This window comes from Triturus cristatus, chromosome 5_2 (genome assembly GCF_964204655.1).
Source record: "Triturus cristatus chromosome 5_2, aTriCri1.1, whole genome shotgun sequence".
Lineage (NCBI taxonomy): Eukaryota > Metazoa > Chordata > Amphibia > Caudata > Salamandridae > Triturus > Triturus cristatus.
The window spans coordinates 223,178,780-223,203,812 of record NC_140588.1 but is presented as its reverse complement, the minus strand read 5'-3'; the positions used below and the strand labels follow the sequence as shown (position 1 = coordinate 223,203,812).

General features: G+C 42.6%; 1 protein-coding gene across 12 annotated transcripts in view; it reads left to right on the top strand.

Moving 5' to 3' along the window:
• Nucleotides 1–25,033, top strand: part of PTPRM (protein tyrosine phosphatase receptor type M) — a 1,478,792-nt gene that overhangs the window by 1,184,599 nt on the left and 269,160 nt on the right. For 9 of the 12 annotated variants that reach the window (XM_085607017.1, XM_085607014.1, XM_085607012.1 and 6 more), the window contains 2 exons: nucleotides 15,393–15,467; nucleotides 15,735–15,761. In XM_085607017.1, coding sequence (XP_085463143.1) covers nucleotides 15,393–15,467; nucleotides 15,735–15,761 — 102 coding nt within the window. The remainder of the gene's footprint in view (nucleotides 1–15,392; nucleotides 15,468–15,734; nucleotides 15,762–25,033) is intronic. The other 3 variants (XM_085607015.1, XM_085607013.1, XM_085607006.1) reach the window with 1 other exon arrangement.

Genomic DNA, 25,033 nt, shown 5'->3' with positions numbered 1-25,033 from the left:
CCACCGATAGCGGTTGCGGAGAGTCGGCCCTTAAATGCTACAGCAGGTCTCCTATTGGGGTCTGCGGTGCTGTGAGTATCCCAGTTGAGAACCTTTTCAGGGCATTGTGCCGTGTGCCAGAGGAGACTGTTGCAGCGCGTCCCGTCATCTTGGTGCACGAGAGAGGCATAGAAACATTTGTGTCTGCTGCAGTGTAGATTCAGGGGAAGTGGCTGCTGGTAAACGTGTTCATGCAGTGTCATGTTCCCTTGGTGGCCATGTTAGATCGGGCTAAATTTTAGGCCCACATTTTTTCAGTCTGTATTGTGCCTGCAACTACGGTGGCAGGCACACCTGATTTCGAATTTTGACGTGCTTGTGTGTCAGTATCCACTGTAGCTGCACAGCCATAGTTATTGTTTATTAAGCATTTTACCTGCACAACTGCATCTACGGTGACAGGCACACCTGATTTGTCATTTTGATAGTGCTTGTGCATCGTCATCTATGGTGACAGGCACACCTGAAGTTGCACAGCCACAGTTATTGTTTTTTTAGCACCTGTATTTACGGTGACAGGAACACCTGCAGTTTTGTTTGTTCTTCTTCTCAATTCAGTTAGGTCTAATGCAAATGGGTTCTGGAGTTAATTCCTAAATATTAGTTCTAATATTAAGTATGGCCAATTTCAAAGCTCCACCCCGTTTTCTCCAAGTTGCTGGGGAACCAAAAATGGAATGGCAATTATGGTATCCCATGTTTTTAGCTTATGTTGAGGTGTTGGATGATGACGATTGCTTGGCGAACAGTAATGTTCCCCCTTAGGAGGGTGTGGGAGATAATGAACGTTTTTGACCAAGCCTAAAAAACAAAATGGGTATCCAGTTTGTAAGGAATTTCCCATGAGGCACAGGGTCAAGACTGATTTGCATATGGCTGGGTTCAAACTGGAATGGCATGGTGAGCAAAAAAACGATGGATTTAGGCCCAGATCTCTGTACTGGGATGAATGTGTGACATTGTTATGCATTCTGTCCATCAATTGTTGTTTTTGCATTTGTCACCTCGAGTGGGACGGGTATGCTCAGACGTGAGTCCCGTGCTCTCCATACCACTGGAATTAAGCTATCCTGGCTGAAGAGGGGTGAAACCCCGAAACCAGTTCTAGGATGCTTGTTTCCAGTCCAGGGAGGACCTGGCTTGGCAGTTCGGGCTGGGCTGTTCCCATGGGGCACAGGGTCAAGACTGATTTGCATATGGCTGGGTTCAAACTGGAATGGCATGGTGAGCAAAAAAACGATGGATTTAGGCCCAGATCTCTGTACTGGGGTGAATGTGTGACATTGTTCTGCATTCTGTCCATCAACTGTTGTTTTTGCACTGGTGAGCTGCAGCACTCATTGTGCCACCTACCAAAGTAGCCTTTTAAATCTTCTCAGGGCAGCCACTGCAGCCTTCAGTGCAGTTTTAAGCTGCCACTTCGACCTGGAAAAATAAATCTTTTGCCAGGCCTCAACTTTCCTTTTTAGTACTTATAAGTCACCTTTAAGGTAAGCCCTACAGACTCATAGAGCAGGGAGCATGGCATTTAAAAATGTAGTGCATGTATGTGTAAGTTTTATTTGCCCTAGCAGGGATAAACCCCTAAAAACATTTTTCATTGCTATAAGACTATCTCTCCGATAGACTAACACCGGGTTACCTAATTATGCCTAATGACTACTAACTGCAGATTGAGGAACAAATGGAGAAATTATGTTTACACTCGAATTAGTTGTAATTTAAAATCCTCCTTAATGCACATTATATGAATAGGTAATAAGCAAAGACTTCAGATTGAGCATGGCATGACTAGTGATAAACACATTGAACAAATCAGAAGTGAAAATGTCACAGAAATGCACATAACACTAACCCACTTTTAAGAATGGATCCGGTAGCTCCTGCGCTGTTGATGTCCAAAGATGCACAACAGAATATAAAACATTTTTCAAACAATGACCCATACCGTAGTGTATTTTATCAGGCTCACATTGGAACTGCTGTGGAATTATTTTTTGGGTAAGCAACATTTACGACAGAGGAAGTTTCGTTCACATTACATGCAGTCTTTAGAAAATAACTCATTACGTTGTAGTATCTTGTGCTTCGCAAAGACTGTGGGAAGAGAAGTTTCGCAGGGGGACTTGATGGGAGGGGGAATGCGCAGGATCAAGATGAACGGAAATCATCCACGTTAATAAATGTGGTGAATTTATGGAAGTAGCACAACTAAACTACATTAAAAAACACACTTCTAGATGACATATCAAACCGTTTTAAGTGCAATGTTAATAATTTAATCATAAAAATCCTAAATAATCATAGATAATTTTCACTCAAAATTGTGCATTAAAAAAGCTTCAACCATGGTCTGAAGCTAAGAAAAGGGGAAGAATTGACGAGAACCAGTTGGGAGTAAGCTAGAGAACTCCCCCACACAAAGTCTGGTACCAGGTCTAAAAATGGGACCTTCAGAACCTCACATCAGAACACCTCTGCACCTGTGAAAGGGTCAGAAGAAGGACTATCCTCTTTTCTGAGGACGAGGGATTGCCCTGTTGACTGAAGAAGGAAGATTGGATCTACTAGTCTCTTATTCAGGCTATCCAGAGTGACCCCAAGGGTCAGTTGGCCAACCTATGTGATAACGGGACACAGCAAGCTTCCAGGGTCCTCCCTGCCACTGCCCAGCTGCACCTGCCCTGAGCCCTACTGTTGCCCTTTGTTGGAGTGTGTCATCATCCCCCAGAGGTCACCTTAGGTCCTAGACTCTTATCCAGCATCAATGTGAACTCCTCCTGAGGAAAAGATGAAGTTACAGACGTGTTGGGCTCCTCACGACAGCGAAGTGACATATTGCTCCATGAATCGACTGCTCGGGACTTCCGTCAATGCAAAGTTTCAGTGGGACCAGTTCTTTGGACCTCCAACGACCGTCCGTGATGACTGGCAACGCAAAACCTGCACTTTGCACCAACAGTGGCCTTCCTTGACGATCAACCAAATTGCAAAGCTACTGCTCCTCACACTACAGCAACAACGTCTGCGACGTTCAACCTGCTCCTCACGCCCATGGCTGCCTCCTCCTTGTGGTTCAAACGGCACCCTCCGAGTTTGACTTAGCGGGACGAACCTGGTCCCTATATCCAACTCGCGGTCCATCACAGTCGTCCTGAATTTGTGACTTTCCGCAGGTTCAGCGCGACCAGATAACCACAAGTGGAGCTTTGTTCTTCTTGGTCCTATTTTCGTCTCAAATTAAAATATCTCCAGTCCTACTGATTGGATTTTGGTAGTTTTGGTGTACTTTTATTTATTAAAATTTACTCTCACACCCAGGGTACTGCTGGGGGAGGACCCATTCATTGGGGAGATTATTTGATTTGTATCGTATTTTATGCCTTTTGACGTTGTTTACCCTGAGACAATCACCTGTACCTAATAAGCATGCACATATTTTTGTTTCTACTTATATACCTCATTGCCCTCTTGTGGTGGATAAGCTCCACTTTTGTATGTTTTAGTTGCTGCTAGTTTTTTTTGGGTTCCTTGCTTTTACTTTCTAATAAAAATGTTTTGAAAAAATTATACTCTATTGGTTTGCCTCTAAGTTATGATGGCCTGCTTTGGTGCCAAGTTACCAGAGTGTTAAGCACAAGTTTATTTAGTGACTTTTGTGGTTCACCCTCACAAGGATTGTGATTGTTGCTGAGTGGCACACCCACCCCCCTCCCCCCCAACTAATAATACAAATAATTTCTTTAAATTATATTAGAAAAAGCATGTGTGAAGTCTAAAAAATCAAAATAATCTTCAATATCTTTATAAGCGTTGAATGTACAAGCTGTGTCAACGACATCAACATATGTATCAACTAACTATGCACCATCAGCAGCCAAACAAAACGGCCAAAGACGCAGCAACATATATTGCATGTCTGCAAGTAGCAACCGTCAACCTTTCTTTATACTTTTAATACTTCATTAGATTGCATTTTTTCTCAAAACCTACCCCACCATATTCCCAAAAGACGACACGAAAATTGTTCTTTATTCAAAGCTAGTGATTATTCTCTCTCCTTCCTTTCTGTTGAATATTTCTCTGCTTGCAGTCTATCCTGTGCACACCTTCATCCCTTTGAGTGTAGCCTTCTCTGACGCATGCTTGTCTGCCTTCCTCTCAGCTGTACTTCAGCAATCCAACCTAAGGACAAACTCTCCTTCTGGGTAACCATTCCCTGCAGTCTAACACTATCTCTCCTTTTCTAACCTACCTTCTCATCCCATTTTGACTCATCACAATTCACAGACCCTCCTTCTGTGTATCCTCTTCTTGCTGTCTAACAATATCCAACCTCCCCTAGCCTATCTACTCATCCCATTCTCCATCTTTATGAACTCTCACCAATAATCACACCCAACTCCCATTAACTTAATGTACCACATTAAACTGGAGGAATGTCCTCTAATGGTTTCCTGAGAGCACAGCTGTAACCAACAGTGTACAACAATACCAAATGACCACTGTATTAACCACTAACTTTGGTTTAGGGAGTAGCGTGCGACCCACCATAAAGGCTTCAGTGCCTCATCAGGGGTCATAAGTGTTAAAACCAAATACTTTAATGAAGCACAGGAAATTTGATCAGTCAGAAGTAAAGTTCAGGAAACTATTTAAAACATACTTGATATAGATAGATCACTTGTGCTTTCTTGGCTCCGAATTAGCGCTGGGAAGCCTTGAAAAGGTAGCCATGAGCTCTTCAAAAACAAAGTTGAATAGAATAGAGAATTGTGCTTTACGTGGTTGAACACTTTACTGTAGAATCTGCCCCAGTTAGCATGATTTCTGCTTTTGCATAATTCCCTGACTGGATTTGAAAGAGTAGCGGAAAAGGTCAAGCATTAAGGAAGTTGAGGGACCCCAAAGGCCAGAGCTCTTCAAGCCAGGTCAGTGTTTGCAATTAGCATTTTGTGTGTATGATATCCCTGGACTGAGTTTAAAGCTCAGTCCTTGCTCCTGTTGGTGTTAAAGGATAGCTCTTAAATGTTGTTGATTGCTACTACCTGTTCAACAACTCTGCTGCCTTCAACGTGCAACCTCCAGTCACATGGAGCGGGCCACTTCCAAGTGGTCTTTTGCTGTTTGTTCTATGGGAAACCCTGCTTCTCAACTATAGCAGGCTTGTCCAAAAAGGTAAAGAAAAATCACAGTGTGATATGGGACAAAGATTGACCACAGTTAAATACACAGAAATCTTCAGCAGCGACCCCTGAATTCTGCTAAAAGGGAAACAGCATGTGGACAGTCATAGATTGTTTGTGCCGTAAGTCTGTTCACAGAATTCAGCTCAGGGGGCAGCCACTGGCTCTGTTGTATTTGGTGAGTGCAGTCAGAAAATGGTTTACTTGTTTTGGCAGTATGCAAGATTCTGTTTATGTAGTATCACACCTAAAGATGTGTTCCCGGGTTTTGTATGCTATATTCTGCTTTTTAAGTCTTACACCAGTGGGGATCCATTATACAAAGCTGCTTTTATGCAGATTGCCATTTGTTTGTGAATTATTGTGTAATAAATCTTGCTTTCTGTACTGGGGAATTTTGTTTGCATGCTAATCATGCACACTTACTGATCACTCTGCTGTTTCCACTGGACTCTGTGCTAGATTATTATTTTTTTTTTTTTTATTATTTTTTTTTTATTTGAGTTGACAGATGTTAAACACAGAAAATCAGCAAAACAGTGAACTTAGTTATACATCGAATGCCTGAAAACATAAAGTACATAAAATGAAAATGCCTGACAAAACATGACGGTACATAAGAGGGAAAAATTACATAAACAACTGCTAGCAATTTCTCCAGCTGGTTAATGGAGCCCAAATGGCCCGCCCCTTATCCCTTACTACGGGACTTTTTAGATCAAATAAACAAGATTCTATATTATGAATCCCGAGCAACCTCGCCAACCACATTTGAAAAGTAGGGGGAGAAGAATCCTTCCAGCCTGCAGAAATAATAATGCGAAGAACAGCTACAGAGATAAAAACCAAAGCTTCCGCATTATTACATAAATTCATACTTCTATCTACTCCCATTACCATCAATGTGGGAGAGATTATCATTTTACAATTTAAAAGCCCCTCCAAAAAGATTGAAATTTCTTTCAAAATGATAGACAGTTTTTCACACCGACAAAACATATGTATTAAATCCGCAGGGCTTTTATCACATCTAGGGCAGCTATCCATTGTCACCAAACCCCACGCCGCAAGTTTTGCCGGCGTAAAATACAGATTGAAAATTGTTTTATAGTGCTGTGCCCTCAGGTTAGATGAGCGAAATAATTTCCTATTTAACATTAAAGCAAGATCTAAGTCCACATCAGGATCGCCTAGTTTGACTGCAAATGAGGCCTCAACTTTCTCTAGGTCGTCCTGTATTCCCTCCAACAGATGGCTATATATGATTTTGATTTTACTACCCCCGTTCCCAAAATAGTCTACCAGAGGAGAACTGGTAGATGATGTAATTCTGGGTCTAAAAGCTGTCGCTGTTTTGACTATCTGACCATACAAGAACCAATGATTAGATGAGATCCCAAATTTTAGCTGGAGTGCTTCAAAGCTTAGGAATTCCTCCCCCTGCAGCAGATCCCCTATGCACCTAATACCGTTTTCACTCCACATAGGATTACTCAGGTTCATACCCAAAAACGGAAATAGATTAGAATTCCAGAGAAGGAGATAGGGGTTGTACTTCGGGATTACCAACAACTTTTGGGCTGCTTTCCAGGTCCCCCAAATCCCATCCACTACCTTCAGTCTGGGCTTTTTATAAAATCTCCTATCAACCTCCCTTAGGAGTAGCCCTGTAACATTTTTCCCAAAAAGGAGCTCAAAAATAGAGGGCAGGGGCTGATGATTTCCCTGGGCCGCTGATGGGCTAGAGTCCCGATAAAAAAGTGTTGACATATGAGCAAGTAGACAGGATAGATGATATAACCGAAGGTTAGGAAGAGCCAGACCCCCTCTATCCGGCGGCAGTGACATAAGATTCATCGAGCGTCTGGTTTTCCCGTATTGCCAAATGAACCTATTGAAGAGGCCTTCAAGATTTATTAAAAATTTTTCCTCTAGTAATAACGGAATAGCTCGAAAAAGATAAAGAATCTTAGGAAAGAAAGACATTTTTAATACATTTACCCTTCCCACCAGGGAAAGGTGTAATACATCGAGCCTTTTCAATTCTGCTTCCATTACAGCCATTAGAGGGTTATAATTTTCCAAGATAATTTTATTGACATCCATATTAATTCTAACCCCAAGATAGACTGCTGAGTCTAAATATCTACTGTCTAATCTCTTAATGTTCTTCGTGCAGATGATCTGGGTCTTCTCTTCATTCAGCAAGTATCCAGAGCTACTCCCAAAATCTTTGGCCAACTCCACTAAGGCAAGCATCGCCTGATGTGGATCACTAGTAAAAATCGCCAGGTCATCCGCATACGCCAACACCTTAGTTGTATAACCATTCAGAATAACTGGGCAGATCCGATGGCAGCCCAATATCTTTAGGATCAACGGATCAATATAAAGTGCAAATAAGATCGGGGAGCAGGGACACCCCTGCCGCGTGCCTCTTTTAATTAAGATCTTCTCGGACTTCTCACCCATCACCGACACCCTGGCCACCGGATCTAAGTACATGGCTCGCAAAGCTTTAATGATCTTGGGACCGAAGCCCCTAAGAGCGAGAACATGCCATAAAAAGCTCCAAGCAACGCGATCAAAGGCTTTCTCTGCATCGAGGAGGATCATGGACACCTCCCTCCCCGCGGCAGCATGGGCATCAAAGAGAGTTATAGCCCGACGAGTGTGGTCCGTGGTGCCCCGCCCTGGCACAAACCCATGCTGCCATGGGGAAACAAGACCCCCAATGACCCTCCCCAGCCTTTTAGCCCAGATTTTTGAATATAATTTAGTGTCAGCATTAATAAGTGAGATAGGCCGATAAGACCCCGGTTTCTCTTTAGGCTTACCCTTTTTATGAAAAATAATAATATTGGTCTCCTTCCAGGATTCCGGAATCAATCCTGAACACAAAATCCCATTGAAGAGATCCAGCAAGATGGGAAGTAGCTCATTTTCCAAGGTTTTATACACCTCCATAGGGATTCCATCGGGACCTACCGCTTTCCCCACAGCTAATTCTCGGAGGGCATCTTTGATCTCAGATGTCGTTAAATCCCTATCCAGCTCCTCTCTTAGGGCTGTATCAAGTGATGGGCCTGTATTCCCATTCTCTATACTTAGGCAGTCAAACTGTTCATTTTGAAGGCTCTCCTCATCATATAATTTTTGATAGAACTTTTTAAAGACATTTAAAATGTCCTTGGTCTCCGAGTAAGTTTTTCCCTCATCCTGTATACTAAGGATAGCACTCTTTGATCTATCCTGTCTAATGCGTAATGCCAGAATCCTACCTGCCTGTTCCCCGGTCTCATAACGCTTCGTCTTAGAAGCCTGATACTCCCTGACCGCCTCTGTGCTAGATTCAATGGGAATTAAACTGCCATATTTTTTTCTATAGTTGCAATGTGTTCTGTTTCCAGTATCAGAAGGAATTCTATTTTTGCAAGTTTCGAACCACGAGTTGTCTGGATCACCATAGCACAGTGATCTGGTGGAGGCAGAGCAGAGGGCTCGGAAGTGGGGATGTTGTCGTTATTGGCAGTGATGGTTTTCAGCTTGTGAACTGTTTCATGAGTAGGTCAGATGAGATGGTCCTGAAGCTGCGAGGGAGTCGGTGACTGGTGTTGTGGGAGCTAGATATGGTACTTCAAAACAGACATTTATGGCACTAGACAAAAGGGCGTGTTATGCATCATACAACTGTGGGAAATCAAGTTAGCTAAAGTGTCAAATTTCCTGGTTAGTGTTTCACTGGTCATTGTGCAAGTGGCATGTCACCTAAATGATGGAATAAAAAAACACATTGAAAGGCATTCATTCTAAGATGCAGTAAGTACAATGACGATTTAGAAGACCAAATACCAGCCCAGATTTGTAGATTATATCAAGCACTCTCTGTTTCTTCTATTAACAATTCAATTCAAGAATGAAATGGTCATCCGGAACCAGTATGACCAAAAACAGTGTGCAGTGTTCTGAAGGCCAGGCCACTGTTGCACCTGTGTATCTAGCGCATGATTGGTGATGAGGTCACAGAACAAGAGGGTATTCGTTCCTGCTGTCTTGGCACTGAACTGTAAATCTCTTAATGAGGGGTGTTGCAACTTGCTATGCAGGAGACTCTCAAAGAATGACTGTTCGAAGTAAGACCTTTATTATTGGCAGAGTGGGATGGTATGAGGCAAGATATAATTTCACTTGGCACACTACAGGGATGTCACATACAGAAGAAGTAATAATCTTTTTGCATATTGATCAGATAGAAGTATCCTGTGTAGGAATTTGAATCAGTGGATTGTACTGGGATGATTAAAGGTGCAGGCATGCTTACTTTGGTGATACATTGGCAACCTGGCTATATGTATGAATATGTGCATGCTTCAAAACAGGGTGCTGGATAGTGGTGAGTGGGTGACAGGCAGGCAGGGGGTAGTGAACTCCTTCGCCGCCTACCACACCTACCTATATTCCCCAGCTCTTACAGCCACGATGGACGAATCTTGCGAATTATTGTCGGACTTACAACTCCCAAGCCTTTCACACTCAGACAGGGCACTCCTGGAAAAGGAGCTTACTGAAGCTGAAATCGTGGAGGCAGTCCGTGGCTTAAACACTGGCAAAGCAATGTGGCCTAATGGTATGCCCTTTGAACTTTACAAGCTCACGGCCTCTAAAATGGCCCCTTACCTGCCGTGGATGTTCAAGGAAATCCGCGATCCGGGCTTCCTCCCAGAGATCAAAGGATGGCCAATATAGTGGTCATACACTAAGATGGTAAACCACTAGAGAATTGCGCTTCATACTGACCAATTTAGTTTTTGAATGCTGTAATCAAAATATTGGCAAAGATATCCCTAACGATTCAGGTGATCACGATTCTTATTCATCCTGACCAATCTGCCTTTATACCAGGGCAGAGCACCATTTTTAACCTACGGTGTCTTGCGTCAAGCCGAAGGTCTTCAGGAAGATGCCCTTGAGTTCTCACTTGTGGCCAGAATGGTATTTGATAGGGCAGAGTGGCCATACATGTTTGAAGTGTTGGCCAGGATGGGATTTGGCCAGCGCTTCATGGTGTAGATAAGGCTCCTCCACTCCGATCCCCTGGCTCAGGTGAGAGGCAACTGAGGTATGTTCCAGATATTCTGGCACCAACGTGGCACCAGACATAGCTGCCCGCTTTCACCCTTAGTTTTCGTTCTCATTTTAGAGCCACTAGTGGCCTCGATCAGACGTAACCCCTTAGTTTGAGAGCTGCAATGGACCGACAACTGAAGATAAAATGTCGCTCTATGCAGATGACATTGTGCTGTACGTGTCAGACCCAATCTTTACGCTTGATAGAATTATGCAAATATTTTTCCAGTTTAGCCGATACTCTAGTTTACTATGAACTGGAGAAAGTCCCTAATCTCCTTCCTCCACAGGCACATACCACGATTGCCCCGTGATTGTGAGGCTGTAATCCTCATAAATGGGTTCCGTTACCTAGAGATACACATTACTGCTGACCCTGACATGTTTTACAATAATAATTTATTTCCACCACTCACGCACCTGAGGCACGATGTCCAGCACTGGAGGTCCCTACCCCTGTCATTACTCGGCAGGGCCGCACTTTTTAAAAGGATGACCTTGCCCCATTTTCTTTATGCTCTACACAACACACCCTAACCAATCCCTGTGTCTTACTTTAAAGCAATTGAAAGTGAAGCTCGTACACTGCTCTGGGATGGTGGCCCTGCCTGTATAGCCATTAAAAGCTAACGAGAGGCTAGTACGATGGTGGAATCGTCCTGCCTGATATACAAAAATATTTTAGGGCGGCACAACTAACCACCATTAACCTCTGGCTTCACCCCTTCCCCCCTCTCCGCAGAAGAACCCCCTTGTTGCATGGATATTTCTCCTACTCTCCCCACCATCAGCACAGCCACCAGAGGAGCCAACTTTCATATGAGAATTCTCAGAAAACTAAAACCCTTCCTCAACGACAACGACCTAAAAACAGCCGTTCAATCATTAGTTCTACCCAGAATAGACTATCGGAATACAACCTTATGTGGCCTGCCGAGATCCACTCTTGCTCCTCTAAGAGCCTTACTCAACGCGGCTGCAAGACTCGTCACTGGCTCCAGAAAGAACAACCACATCACCCCGGATCTAAAGCAACTGAATTGGCTCCCGTATGAGGCAAGAACACAGCTAAAAATTGCATGCATGATGCACAAAGCCCTGCACCTCAATACACCAAAGTAACTAGCCAATAAACTCGAATTATCAGGCAATAGCAGAACTCTGAGAAGCACCAACACCCTGCTATTGAAACCACAAAAATTTAAGAAAAAGAAAACCTACACACGCACCTTCTCTGGCCTAGCACCGGGGATATGGAATGCCCTGCCCCAAACAATCAGAATGAACCCCTCCACCACCTCCTTCAAAAAAGAAGTCAAACTACTTCTAATGAATGAAACTCTCTACCGATCCCAGCGATGAGGCAAGTTGTTACCAACCTCAAGCTGCTCATCTACCAAGATACATGATGATCTCTAAATCAGAATGACCAACACAATCCTGACTTTCAACGAGAGCTTACAATCTACAAGATCGCATCTTAGATGCTCATTTATATGGGACTAGCGCTCAACTTTTCTTGTGATGTAACTTCTGTAAAGCGCTCTGATACCCTCAGCTTGTCTAGTCCGCGCTATATAAAACTTTATAATAATTAAATAAATAAAAATGGATAGGCAAATCATGCAACCGGGGAGCTATCTCAGGGCCATCTATGATAGGTCTTGTCACACAGCCTTTAAAGATCCAACAGTAGTAACACTCGCCTGGCGGGACAAGATAACTAAGGCCTCTCCCATATGGAACTCAGCGAGACTGGACACACTAGGAACAAGCGCTGGATTAGATATAAGGGACCTCATTGGTCTTTCCAATGTGGAGGACCTCTGGACACAGGGAGGAATCATTCCTGTCTTTGAACTGCAAAACGAGTATCACCTAGCACTCACTGAAATGTATTGCTATTTGCAGATACGCCATGCACTGTAGAAGGCACTGCCAAAAGGAGCGGTCCTCCCTGAGTCCTCCCAACTAGAGGACTGATTGTTAGATGCTCACATGCTCCGCAAGGCAATCTCCCTCACATGCCAAAAAATAATCAATAACTCACTGGATACCCTTAAACAGTTATGTGAACAATGGGAGCACGATCTGGAGGGCCTCGAGGATGACACGTGGCCTGAGACCATGACATCCCCAAGAGAAGTGGCTATAAAGATCAGTGCAGATAAACATGCTACATAGATCTGATTATGTATGCACTACCACGGTGTTGCAGGAAATGCGGCCAAGTAGGTACATTCTTTCACACTATATGGAGATTCCCCGAGACACAACAATATTGGGAGTCTGTAGTCACTTGTTTGAATAATATCTGTGGGAGCAACATGGGTTCCTCTGCAAAATGGCGCCTCTTGAATGGCTGGGATGCAACAGATCTCAACTGCGTGGAACAGTCTTGGATCACACTTGGACTGATGGTAACCAAACAAAATATTGCACGTTTATGTGGGGTGGATGAGGCACCACAGTTGGGAGACTGGAAACGGGATATGGATTGGTGCATGCTGGTCTAGAAAGTGGTGTATGAGAGCAAGGGCTGTTCTAAAAAATCGGCAAAAATATGGGAAAAGCGGAACGACTATAGAGGAAATCCATGTATGTTCCTTGTTACTGCTGGTTCTGCTGTATTGCTTGGTACTCACTCTGACTCAAATGTTGTTTTTGGAAATGTGGAGGGGGGAGGGAACACAGAGGCTGTTAATGGCTGAAGGGAAAATGGTTTTACTTGACTGTGTCAATGTACAACAGTGTGGTATTTTTCTTGTCTTTATTATTTTGTTTATGTGTACAATAAAATGATAAGACAAAAAAGAATAGTAAATCTAAGCTTACCCGATTAGCTTCTTGATAGTTTGTCTCAATATCTTTCACACAATATTCTGTCCATGTGATATTTTTGATTCCGATATTCTGTCATTGATCAATTGCTACATCATAGCAGTGAATAGCTAGTTTTAGAAGCTGGCATTCACCCTAGTGGTGCTAAGTGAGAACCATACACAAAAATATTTTTATACAAGGCTTTACTGAAAAACCATAGGACAGCCAGACCCTTCAAGAGGAACTACTGCAGTCAAAAGCATTGTTAAGAGTGTTATGACGTCAAAGAAAAGATAGCTAGCGCTGGGCTCTGAATACCATCGGACTTTCCCATCCTAACCTGGAGATAAAATTATTTTCATGCAGTAAGACTGGTGCCCATCAATGATGTTTACAGACTTACATTGTTCCTTTACAATTTCAGTTCCTGCAAATTAATTTAGTTTTTGCTTACTCTGTCCAGACAGGTTATATTTTTCATGAAAAAAACTTCTGGTAAAATTGATATCAATCAATCAGGGGTTTATAAAGCGTGCTACTCACCTGTGAGGGTCTCAAGGCCCTGGGGGGGATGGGGGGGGAGTGCAGCTCCGGGTCAGTCGAAGAGCCAGGTCTTGAGTCTCGTCCTGCAGGTGTTCAGAGTGGGGGAGCATCTGATGTTCACTGGGAGCTCGTTCCAGGTCTTTGTTGCGACGTAGGTGAAGGTTCTTCTGCCTGCTCTGGTTCTGCGGATGCGTGGGGTCTCTGCCAGGGCAAGGTCAGTGGAGCGGAGGTTCCTCTTGGGTACGTGGAAGGAGACTCTTTCATTGAGGTATTTGGGTCTGATGTTGTGAAGGGATTTGTAGGTGTGGGTGAGTAGCTTGAAGGTTACTCTCTTTTCGATTGGGAGCCAGTGGAGGTCTCGTAAGTGCGGAGTCATGTGCTTGTGTCGTAGGGTTCAGAGGATGTGTCTGGTTGCGGAGTTTTGGATGGTTTGGCGCTTGTGTAGCAGGGTTTTGTTGATTCCGTCGTAAAGGACATTACCGTAGTCCAGTCTACTTGTTACGAGTGCTTGGGTGACGGTCTTTCTGCATTTGTGGGGAATCCACTTGAAGGTCCTTCGGAGGATGCAGAGGGAGTTGAAGCAGGTCGAGGCGAAAGCGTTGTTCTGGCAGGTCATAGTGAGGGAGGAGTCCAGGATGATGCCAAGGTTCCGGGCATGGTCCGTTGGTGTGGGAGGGTTTCCGAGAGCAGGGGGCCACCAGGTGCTGTCCCACGCCATGGGGAAGGGTCCAAGGACGAGGTTCAGCTGTAGGCAGGTGTCACTCATCCAGGCTGCAACGTCTTTCATTCCTTCTTGGAAGCTGAGTCTGGTGTCTTCGGGGTGCTTTGTGAGAGAGAGGATGAGCTGGGTGTCATCGGCATAAGATACTATGCTGAGCCCATGCTGTCTGATGATGGCGGCAAGGGGGGCCATGTAGATGTTGAAAAGCGTGGGGTTGAGCGAGGATCCTTGGGATGTATTGTAAGAAAATTATTAGTTAATGTGATAGTTCTGGTCCAGAGCTGTAAAAGTATAGGGCCAGCACTCACTGTTTATCATATCACGGGGGAAGATCTTAGGTAATTTATGGAATGTGAAAATGTGATAACCTACCCCACCTTTCAGGCCGGTTTCTTTGATACATTAATGAGTAATGTTTTGTGGTGTAACCTCAAATCGTTCTCCTTGTTAAAAGGAAAGCACATTTCATTTGGTCATTGTCGAGGACAGCTGATGGCTGGATTTAAGGCCAACTTTAAAGGTGCCACTTAATTCTCTTTGAACATATAACATTTGAACAGGCTGTGGCTGTAGTCGCTAGAGATGGTTACCTCTGCAGTTATGTGACATTTTAGAAAATGCCGCCTGTCTTATTTTATTACTGGCGTACTAACTCTCTCTCCATTTACATATGAAGCAGGACAGAAGTATTTGGCTTAATGTTCGAAACTTGTTCTACTCAATCGGAATTTTAAATACTTTTTTAATGGAACACCAATTTATTATCGTACATTACTTGATTCCTCTCCAGCAAGGCATATTTAATAATTTGAGGAAACATGCTTCAAGTAAATAAACTATTGTTGGTATCTCTTTATAGTTATTGTATTGTGTAGTCCATCTGGGGGATGCTTTAGGTCTGTGAGACATTTTGTCTGTTTCTGAAACTTACTTGGCTCTTTTTTTATTTTCAGCTGTCTCCTCACCATCGTCTTTCACAATGAAAACAAATACGCTGAGTACCTCCGTGCCTAATTCCTACTACCCAGGTAAGGTGGCAAGTTTTTTGTCTCTTCTTACTGAACATACTCTAAGTAATCAGAACGGGAGCCAATACCTGAAATGGAAATCAGGAGGGGCAACAGGAATGGTGTAGCTGCTTTGTCTTCCATCTTGCATGAAGTAAATTCTGCTTCTTCCTACTGTAACTAAATGCCTGTGATAGTTCTCGGCAGGAGATCTCTGGGCTCGCATTCATTTACTCTTCTCTCTCTTTCTACCTTTTTCTGCACTGATCTGCTTGTGGTGTTTGACAGATCCTTTTGTGCCAACTGCAATTTTAGGTGAGAACATTTCCCTTTTTCATTTCTGTGTTTTTTAAAGTGGGTTTTCGGTTTTAGAAAGACAGGGATATTTAACTGTTACGTGAACAGAGTCTAAAAAACCTAAACTGTTTTGCACCCCACTGTGCACAGTAATATTGAAAAGGATTTGCCTGCTGTGTTTTGTGAAGACTAGATTTGTGAAAGAAGTATGTTGCATGTGCAATATCATCCAAGTGATCACGCCAACAACCATATTTCTTCTTCTTCACCACTGCACATAGACTCCATCTGCCAATCATTGTATTTATGACCTATCATTTTATTTTAGTCGGTGTAGTGTAAAAGGAGACATACAAATGTGCCTATTCTTAGTGATTTCATTTGAAAAATGTGAATAAATATATATAATACGCAGATATTCTGAGATTTGTGCAAGGCACTATTGAATGCTATTCTCCTGAGCATATATCTGTTTTCTTTTTTTTAATTTCACCTCATGGAAATGAGCACTTCGAAAGCCATGTAGATATACATATCAACAAATTAAGAGTAATTTCATGCACACTTGCCAGAAGTGTGTTTTATTCTTTCTTATTGGGATGGTCTTTCTAATGGTTACTAAGCATAACAAATGCTTATTGTGTTTACCTATGAGGTACGCAATCAGTACAGCAAGTTATTTTACTGCAGCCAGTTTTAAACTAGACATATTTGTTAACATTTTAGAATTAACTAATACAACATAACTTCTCAGTTCGAAGTCAAAGACTACTTTTTGCATAAACTATGTGTAGCTTTTTATCTTACAATGGTTATTATACTAACCAGTAGGATTACAACAGCAACTAGATCGCTCATTTTTTTTAATTGACATGTTTTTATTAGGGTTTTTCATGTAATGCATTACAAGTAATAAACATCAGTATAAGCGTAAGTTATTGTACCACGGCACAACATAACATTAGGGATCTGTAAGGAAGTTATCGTGTGCGTGTGCTGTAGTCCGTCAGTGGCTAAGATCTCCCGTGGTGTCTTGAGAGACTCGTCTTCCCAGTGGTCGGCTCCAGCAACAAGATCACTCATACCAGAGCTTCTGCTGTCCGTTATCTCTAACTGCTGCGGATATTTAAGTCATTGATAAAAACAGTACATTGCGGGAACCCAGACTTCATGCCAAGCACTTTTTAATATGTCTACTATTTACTTTAAGTAGATTAGTCAATGAAAAACTAAAAACTGCAGTAAGACTTTTATCACATGCGTAAATCAGTATGTCGAATCTAGAGAAAGTTATTAACTGTTTAATAAGTGTACATTGATTAAACGTTCATTTAGATTTCCCCATTTACTTTCTCTCCTAGCTCCTTTGCGTCTTCTTCATCTAAGCCATAGAGGGACTTCCATCTATCCCATTTTTATCAGAATTGTTGTAGACCGCCTCTACTCTCATATACCGCTTTCTCTGCTTCCATGCACATGCCCATGCCCTCCTGCCATTTCCATTCCATTGGAATCTGTGGACTGCCCCATTCTGTACCTTTTTGCCAACATATGCCTCAATGTGCGGAACTGAAGCATACTTTTGGGAAGGTCCACACCACTGGGAATTCCTATCATAACACATGTATTTATAGGTAATTTATTGTCTAATATGGTGAATATTTCTGTTGTCTGTTGTTGAATTATCCTACATCACCAGATAGTATGCAGGAAGGTGCCCTCTTCAGTATCACACAACTTACTGACAAGTTTGGTATCAGACTCAGTTTAAATCCCGAGGTCTAGCCTTATTATTGGGTGATGTGTCAGTTACAATTACAGGAATTCACTATTGCCCTCTTAAAATATTTCTCTCCCTAAGCAAATGTCCAAACTTTCCACTGCCTTCTTTCTTTGCCTATGTAAAACGCGTGCTTTATATGGAGCTTCGAAATTAAGTCCCTATCGGATGTCCAGGTCTATCCCACTCATCAATATGTCTTTTTAAAATATGCCCCATCCTGCTCACAAGTGTGCTCCCAAAATCTTTTCCTTAGCCTGACTTTTGATTGTGTGAGGAAAAGGTTTGTGATTACCAAGGACTTTAACGGCAGGCGGCTACCAATGAGAGCAGGCACCCACCGATGAGAACAAGCACCCACCGATGAGAGCAGGCACCCACCGATGAGAGCAGGCACCCACCGATGAGAGCAGTCACCCAGAGAAATACTTGTAGGTGGTACAACTAACTCTGAAGTGCTCTGCTTCTTCCCTCCTCCTGGTTGTCTTGCCCAAGGGATCATATTTTTGGTGTCAGATACCCTTTGAGTGTAACTTTATTTGTTCAAACCAATTATTTTGTTTTACCGCGACTTACGTTATCATCCTCTGTGCTTACGCTATAGTTCTATTTAATACATTTAAAGCCATAATTGGCTCCCCAAATACTCCCCCATAGAGTCTCATAATGTTGCACCTACCAGAGAAGGATCTTACTCACACTAAGTATAAGTTAATAGAGTCTTATTAACATAACAGTGACACAGCTGGGAAATAGAAGGGCCGATAACATCATTTTCTAAGAGACCAGCAAATGATCACCCTTTACTTGAACATAGCTGTGCCCTGGATTACAGATTAGCTTGGACTTGCAATGAAGCGGTTTCATCTTGCCTAAAACCCTAGTGCTCATCGAAGAGCAGCAACTTCAGCTATTTGTATTTAGAAATCCAGCATTTGAAGGTTACTTTTAAACCTTTTGCATGACCTCTTTGAATGCACCTTCTTTCGGCGAAAGTCTCTCCTGCAGTTAGTAACCTTAGATTTATCCTTGTCAATATGTGTGATGGGTTGTGTTGAACATTTTCTTTCATATTTCTAGGTCATGTGTATTTCAGGGTCTCTATAAGTGGATTAAGAAATACATTATGAGTTCCTACTTGGTTGTTAGTGTGACTAAATATACTGAAGTTATAAAGCAACACCTACTGGCTAGCAATGTCGAGGCGGAACGCCTGTTTGAATTGTTGAAGGAGGACGCTGGGGTCTTGCAGGACCTTCCCTACATAGTTTAACAAGCAGCTATACTATGGCACCGACATGTGTGGACCGTATTGAAGCGGGCCTCATTTGACAGCGCACAATCGATTTGGACACTAATCAAACAGATAATGGAAAACATGTCATATCAGGCATGGCAGTCGAGAGGGTACACCCTCTTAGGCAATATGTACCCCGGGGAGACCTTTATCTCCTTCAAGGAAGCCGGCCAGGAGTTTGCACTTAGGCCTGGTCATTTTCTGCACCATGCAGCCCTGACAGAAATGGCCAGGGTGGTTTGACCGTCTTATCCCGCAGTACCTAGCCCTTCACAAATGCTGGAGACCCTCATAGGCTGCGGCTCGGGGAGTCACTTGATTTTGCTGTTGTACAGATCTATGCATGTGAACGTTGTGGGTCTTCCACCCCGGCTTGTGCAGCTTGGGACCTGGACAATCCATTGGATGTAGGGGATTGGGCGTGAGTTAATGAACTAACCCACACTGTCTCTTGCAACGTCCGCTTTAAATTAGTACTCTAGATCTTCTTCCATGGCAACAGTGGGACAGGCTTTACGCATTTAGCTTGGCACTGCTGATTAGTACTTGACTTCTTGAGACAGGTGGTAGATAACATAACCAGATCCACGCACTTGAACTTGACTCTTTCCCCTCAATGTTGCCTTTTAGGTAACATAAAGTGACCGAAGGGCAGGAAGATACTCTGCAAATTCCTACAGTTGGTCTTCGTTTTAGCATGACAGAGGGTCGCCATTACCTGGATGGGGCAGAGGGCACCTATGATTACACAGTGGCATAAAGATGTTTCGGAATGGTCCTTAGCAGAGGAGACCCACATGAATCTCAGTAGATGGGACGGCAAGGTGAATGATAACCTAGCTGACTGGAGGGCCCTGGTGGACACTCTCCTAAACCCTTATTCGGATACAACATCAGTGGACAGTGACAGCATGGGTGATGAGGGAGGCGATACCCTGACAGTGGTCCCAACACCCAGAGCAACACCAGAGCTCCATGACATGCATGTAGGGAGAACCCACTAGTTACCTGGGGGATATCGATTGTCCTGCATCCCTGGAATTATCTGTCTTTCAAACACACTGTTTAATCTGTACTGTGCCTTTCATTATGTAACCTTCCGTCTGCTGACTTCTTCAAATTGTGTAAACTGAAAAATAAAGTTTTTTTTTGTTTTTAAACTGTAGTAAAGAAAGATTACATCAGAATTCAGGCTTAGTCAACTCTCTGATCAAATACTCCCTCATTAGAGCGTTTTTCCTTCTAGTTATGCTCCCAAATTCCAAATCTGTAATTTGAGTAGACGCGTCTTTCAGTACACGGGCCTCCTCTCTCCAGATTCCAAACAACCTTCAGAAAAACTCTAATTACTCACCTGTTTGGCTAGCTGATTTACAGATTTAAAAAACTTCACACTATGTACACAAAAAGCTCCTATCCTACTTACATTTGTGGGTTGTGTAATAGTCTCTCAATTATATACACATCACTTACATTTAGCTTCAGACCCCACAATATATCACAAACACACAAAACCCTTACTGCAGCACATGGATCAGAACACCCCACAACACTAGACGTTTTTGTTCTTTACTCTTCCTTTTTTGTGAGTGTAGCCCTGTTTAGTGTGTTCTTGACTCATGGTACTTTCCTATTATGTCTATTAGGTACCTTCATTTGTGAGCATTGGGAGTAGACGTTGACTGCTTGTGCAAGTGTGGCGACAGTACTTATTGTTGTCGTCATTTAACTGTCTGAACTCCTTGCTTTGTATAGGCCAGAACTATGGGTGTAGGACGAGGGTGGAGGTTCCACTACACGGAGGAAGAGGGCTGCGACAGGAGAGGAAGATGAAGTGACCAAACCCCATAATATGATCGCAATCATTTTAATACGTGGCATCAGAAAAAAAGTCAAGCATTGGCCCAGCCAAGAGGTCTGGTGTTGGTTGTCAACCTTTTGGCTTTGTCAGTGCTTATTTCGTTTTGTCATGGTTTTTGAAAAACGTTTTTGTTGGCGAAGCTATCAGGTCCTTAACAATCTAAAAAAAATATTATAATAATTGGCTAGAAGCAAAATAATGTTTTGGTCATCTCAAAAAGCACATTGCCATCTTAGCCTCTGGCACTTAAGGGAACTACTCTGTATGTGAATGTGCTCCTTGTGAAAGGGCAGAATGCTGTCACTCACAGTAAAGTTATATAATAGCTGAAGTGGGTTGACCCATTGCCCCACGCTGTGGGCTGCAATGGGCAGAAGAACAAAGGTAAATGGTTAAATAACAGTCCAATGGATGAAGAGGACTGGCAGGAAGCTTGTGTAAGTTAGTATATTATACATATACATTTTAGTAAATTCGAAAGGTCTTGACTAACGCCAGACCTAAAGATGCAGTGTAACACACTTGCCATTTCAGGAGCATTTACATTACATTGTAAAAAGCCTACAATTCTGTATTTCTTTATTTAAGAGTGTTATAGTATGCTGCATGTAACCTTTCGGTTACTCCAGAATGGGATAAGAACCCTATCAAGTCATGTGTACGGTCGATGTGTATGGGTGAACATGTTCAGTCATGTAGGGTAGAGGTTCTATAATAGCAACCCCTGGGAGCCTGTAGGATCCATTCGGAAAGTGAGTTTGAATGGTTTAGTTGTTCCAGCTCGGCTGACCACTGTAGGGCAGAGGTGGTGTGTGTTGGCTGAGGGAGCTCAAGTCCGTAACTGCACCATAGCCTGGAAGGGTTCTTTAAGTTTAATTTGGCAGATTCAGTTTAATTCAGAAATGCTCAACTTCTACTTGATCAAGTTGAGCCCAGTGGTTGCAGCATTTTTGCCTTCGCATTCAAGGCGTTTATTTGCCCTTCTTTAGATTTACAAATATGTTTATTTTGAAGGTCCTTGTGCTGTATGGTTTGAGCGTATGATAATCCATCTTTAAATAAGGCTGTCCCCTCCCCCCACAGGTTTCATTTCAACCACATAGTGATTGGATTGTTTAGAAAAGAGTATGCAACTTCAGGTAATTAGCAAAGTCACAAGCAGCATAAGTGTGGATTTTTATAGTATTTGTAACATTTCTGTGATGGTTGTGAGTTTGAATGGGGATGGGAGGCAGTGTACACAGCTATATATGGCCGGTTTGTTTCTGGAGCTAGAAGACGAGGGTAATGGGAGTGTACTTGAGTTATATGCTCCACAGCTTCCGAAGCGTTCAAATTTAACAGATTTCACGTTGACTCTGCGATCGAATCTGTCGGGCAGGCCAGGTCCTCTACTTTTTCTGAAACGTCCTGCAGTACCAGAATGTTTAGCAACCTAAGAGTCTGACCAAAAGGTAAGTTTTATTCATGATCCATTGATACTGGGAAAAAGACCAACTAATACACCTGAAAATCTAAATGACAATATAGTCCACAACATACTCATGTAATATCGTAAATATGTTTCTTCCTACTTTGGAAGTGATCAGATCCCTTACTGCATTGTGGATCAAAGATAAAAATTCTTGCTGCTCATTAACAGATGACTAGATCCAAAACCAGATAATATTATCCCTATGACAGGCCCTGTATGCAAAATCCAATCGATAACCAGATGATTATATCCTCATGAATTATCAAAATATAGATTATAACCAATGTTCGGATCCGTCACCCAATAATATTGTTATGATCGACATGCCAATGAATGATCTTATCTGACATCAGTTAATAATATCCTTATGACTGACTCAAAATGTACATACCTACCAGTTATCTGCTCTGACGTCAGGTAATATTCTCTTTACTGCCTTGGGATGCATTCATTGTCCCGGCATCTGATTCGACACCAGATAATATCCTAGACTGACTCAAAATGCTCATGCTAAAGGATGATCTTAAGCAAAATGAAATTCTTATGACTGGTTGGGAATACACGTCTGTTGACGAAAAGGAGGCTGGAGCTGAAGTGTTGTGTCATGGCTCAGAGATATAAGAACATAGCAGTTGCCCAAAAAAAACCCGTGTTTCACATCAACACCACTGCATGAAAACTGTGTGGGGAGCAGCTAGGCAACATTTCCATTCGCACCTAGCAGGATCACGGCGCGTCCACGATTCCATCTCGAGGGCAGCTCATTCAGAATGAGCACATCTGGAAGACGCACTTCCAACACCTAGGGGGAACAATTTTCAGATAGTAGCAATACCATAAGCAGTGGGTCATTGGAAATGGCAGATGTATTTCACCTCTTTAGTGCCCTCTCTCTTTTATGCCTTGGCTTTTATGTTTTTTAAAGACTGTAATTGCTGGGGCAAGCTTGCTAACTGCTGTGACCCTCCCTGAAAAGTACAGCATTGTGTATTTTTGATGTTTGAAGCAAGTACAAGTTTTTTCTCATGCGTTCCAGTAATTGTGAATTCTGTTGAAATGTAAGTGAATTGTGCTACAAACCTAAGACCTTACTCCTAAATGCAGTCATTATTCAGAGCATTTTTGTAGGAACATTCCATCAGTTAAGTTATTCAGAAATGTTTTTTTCTTTTGCGTTTCTAATGAGAGAATGGACATCCCTCAACTATCTGTGAACTCCATTTTCCAAGTGCTATCCTGCGTGAAGCATTACTCAACCTAGCTGTTATTGTACATACCTGGGCTACATCCCCTACCAGAAATTAGCATGGCTTTTAATTAATTGTTGTTTTCAGTTGTTCCGTGCAATGCTTGTTATGGTCAGTATGTGCTAAAGGATGCTGCAGCCAACTCACCCCGTGGCCGAACATTTCAGACTCCGCACATTAAAGTCGGCTTAGATGTTTGAGTGTCTGCATGGCTAGGAAGACTCATGGAACACATTCAAAAGGGGAAACATGACAATGACCACAGGAGTCTGTCACAGTCAGGTCAATGGTAATTCATCCTAGGTAACAATTCAGACAGCATCCACAAACTACCAAATAACCTCTACCGGCTGCTTCGCAGTCTGTGTTTTTAGTTTTATTGCAGAGTATTGGCACCAGCAATTGAGCAGAATAGGTGAAATGCATCTAAGAGAGCTTCTAACGTCATTGCCATGGTGCGTCATTATGACATCATCCCTTAGTGGCAAAGAATATCAGGGTAGGGTCATGGCATCTTTCCAATTACATGGCAAGGTAGTTATAATAATGTGGAAAAAGTCCTTAAAATATCCCAAACGCAACCATAGCGAGATGCAGTAGAAAATGGAAAACCACTAATAGTGGCATGTACAGAGATGGAAACCACTCCAAAGTCAGGACTGGAATTATACTTGCCCCATAAATCAACAGCATAGCTTAACAAAGCAGCCATGGTGTGTTTTTGGAAAACTTTTAAATTCTTTGACTCACCAAAACCGCTTTTGTATCAAAATTTAATCTACAAAGGGATTCTGGAGACTATTTCCTGGAGTCAATTTCTTCTCTTTGAAATAAGCAGTTGTATCACTCATTGGCACTGAAAATGCTTATAAAAAATACAAATTCTTAGAAGGGATCATCGTCTAGCATGCTGCAGGACCCGCTTAAAAGCCCTTCCTTTCAACTGCTGCTAACAGGAGATGGCCTTAACCCCTGGACTTCTCTCCCAATGTCCAGTCCACACCTTTAATGATGTGCTGGTTGTCTCTGTAAGAAAGGTCCTTGCATTAAAACCTTGAATGAGCGTCAGGCACCAGTAAAATTAGAGTCAGTCATGTCCTAGACCCCCGTCAGACTAAACTACTGACCCAACGGTCATTCCTTTCCCTGTTGTCCTATTCTTACAGCTTTTTCAGCACCATCAGCCTTGACATGGCATGACAATCTCCAGATGTTTGGGCTCCTGTTTTAACACTCAGATGAATTAACATGCTCTACATACACATATTGTCCAGAGGCATTATGTGGTAGGTCATCCCCACACAGGGCAAGGATCTCACTATCCTTGTTGAACAACATTCTCTGTTATATCCCTGGTTGTTAGAGCCTACGAGCTGTTCCATTTGGCCTTCCTAGACAAATCGCTCATCTTTTCTTTGACACCTTCCTCATTGTTATTGTAACACCATGCAAGTACCCAAAAATGGATGTCTTAGCTGTACACTCACATAGTTCACCCTCTTGGGTACCTGTAGCCCCCATGCGATAGCAACAGACAACATTTACAAACCCCCATCTCTTTAAGAGAGATTGTTTCCGGGTTTTGTTTTTTATAATCGAATCTCAAATAAGTCTATACATGTTACAGTTTA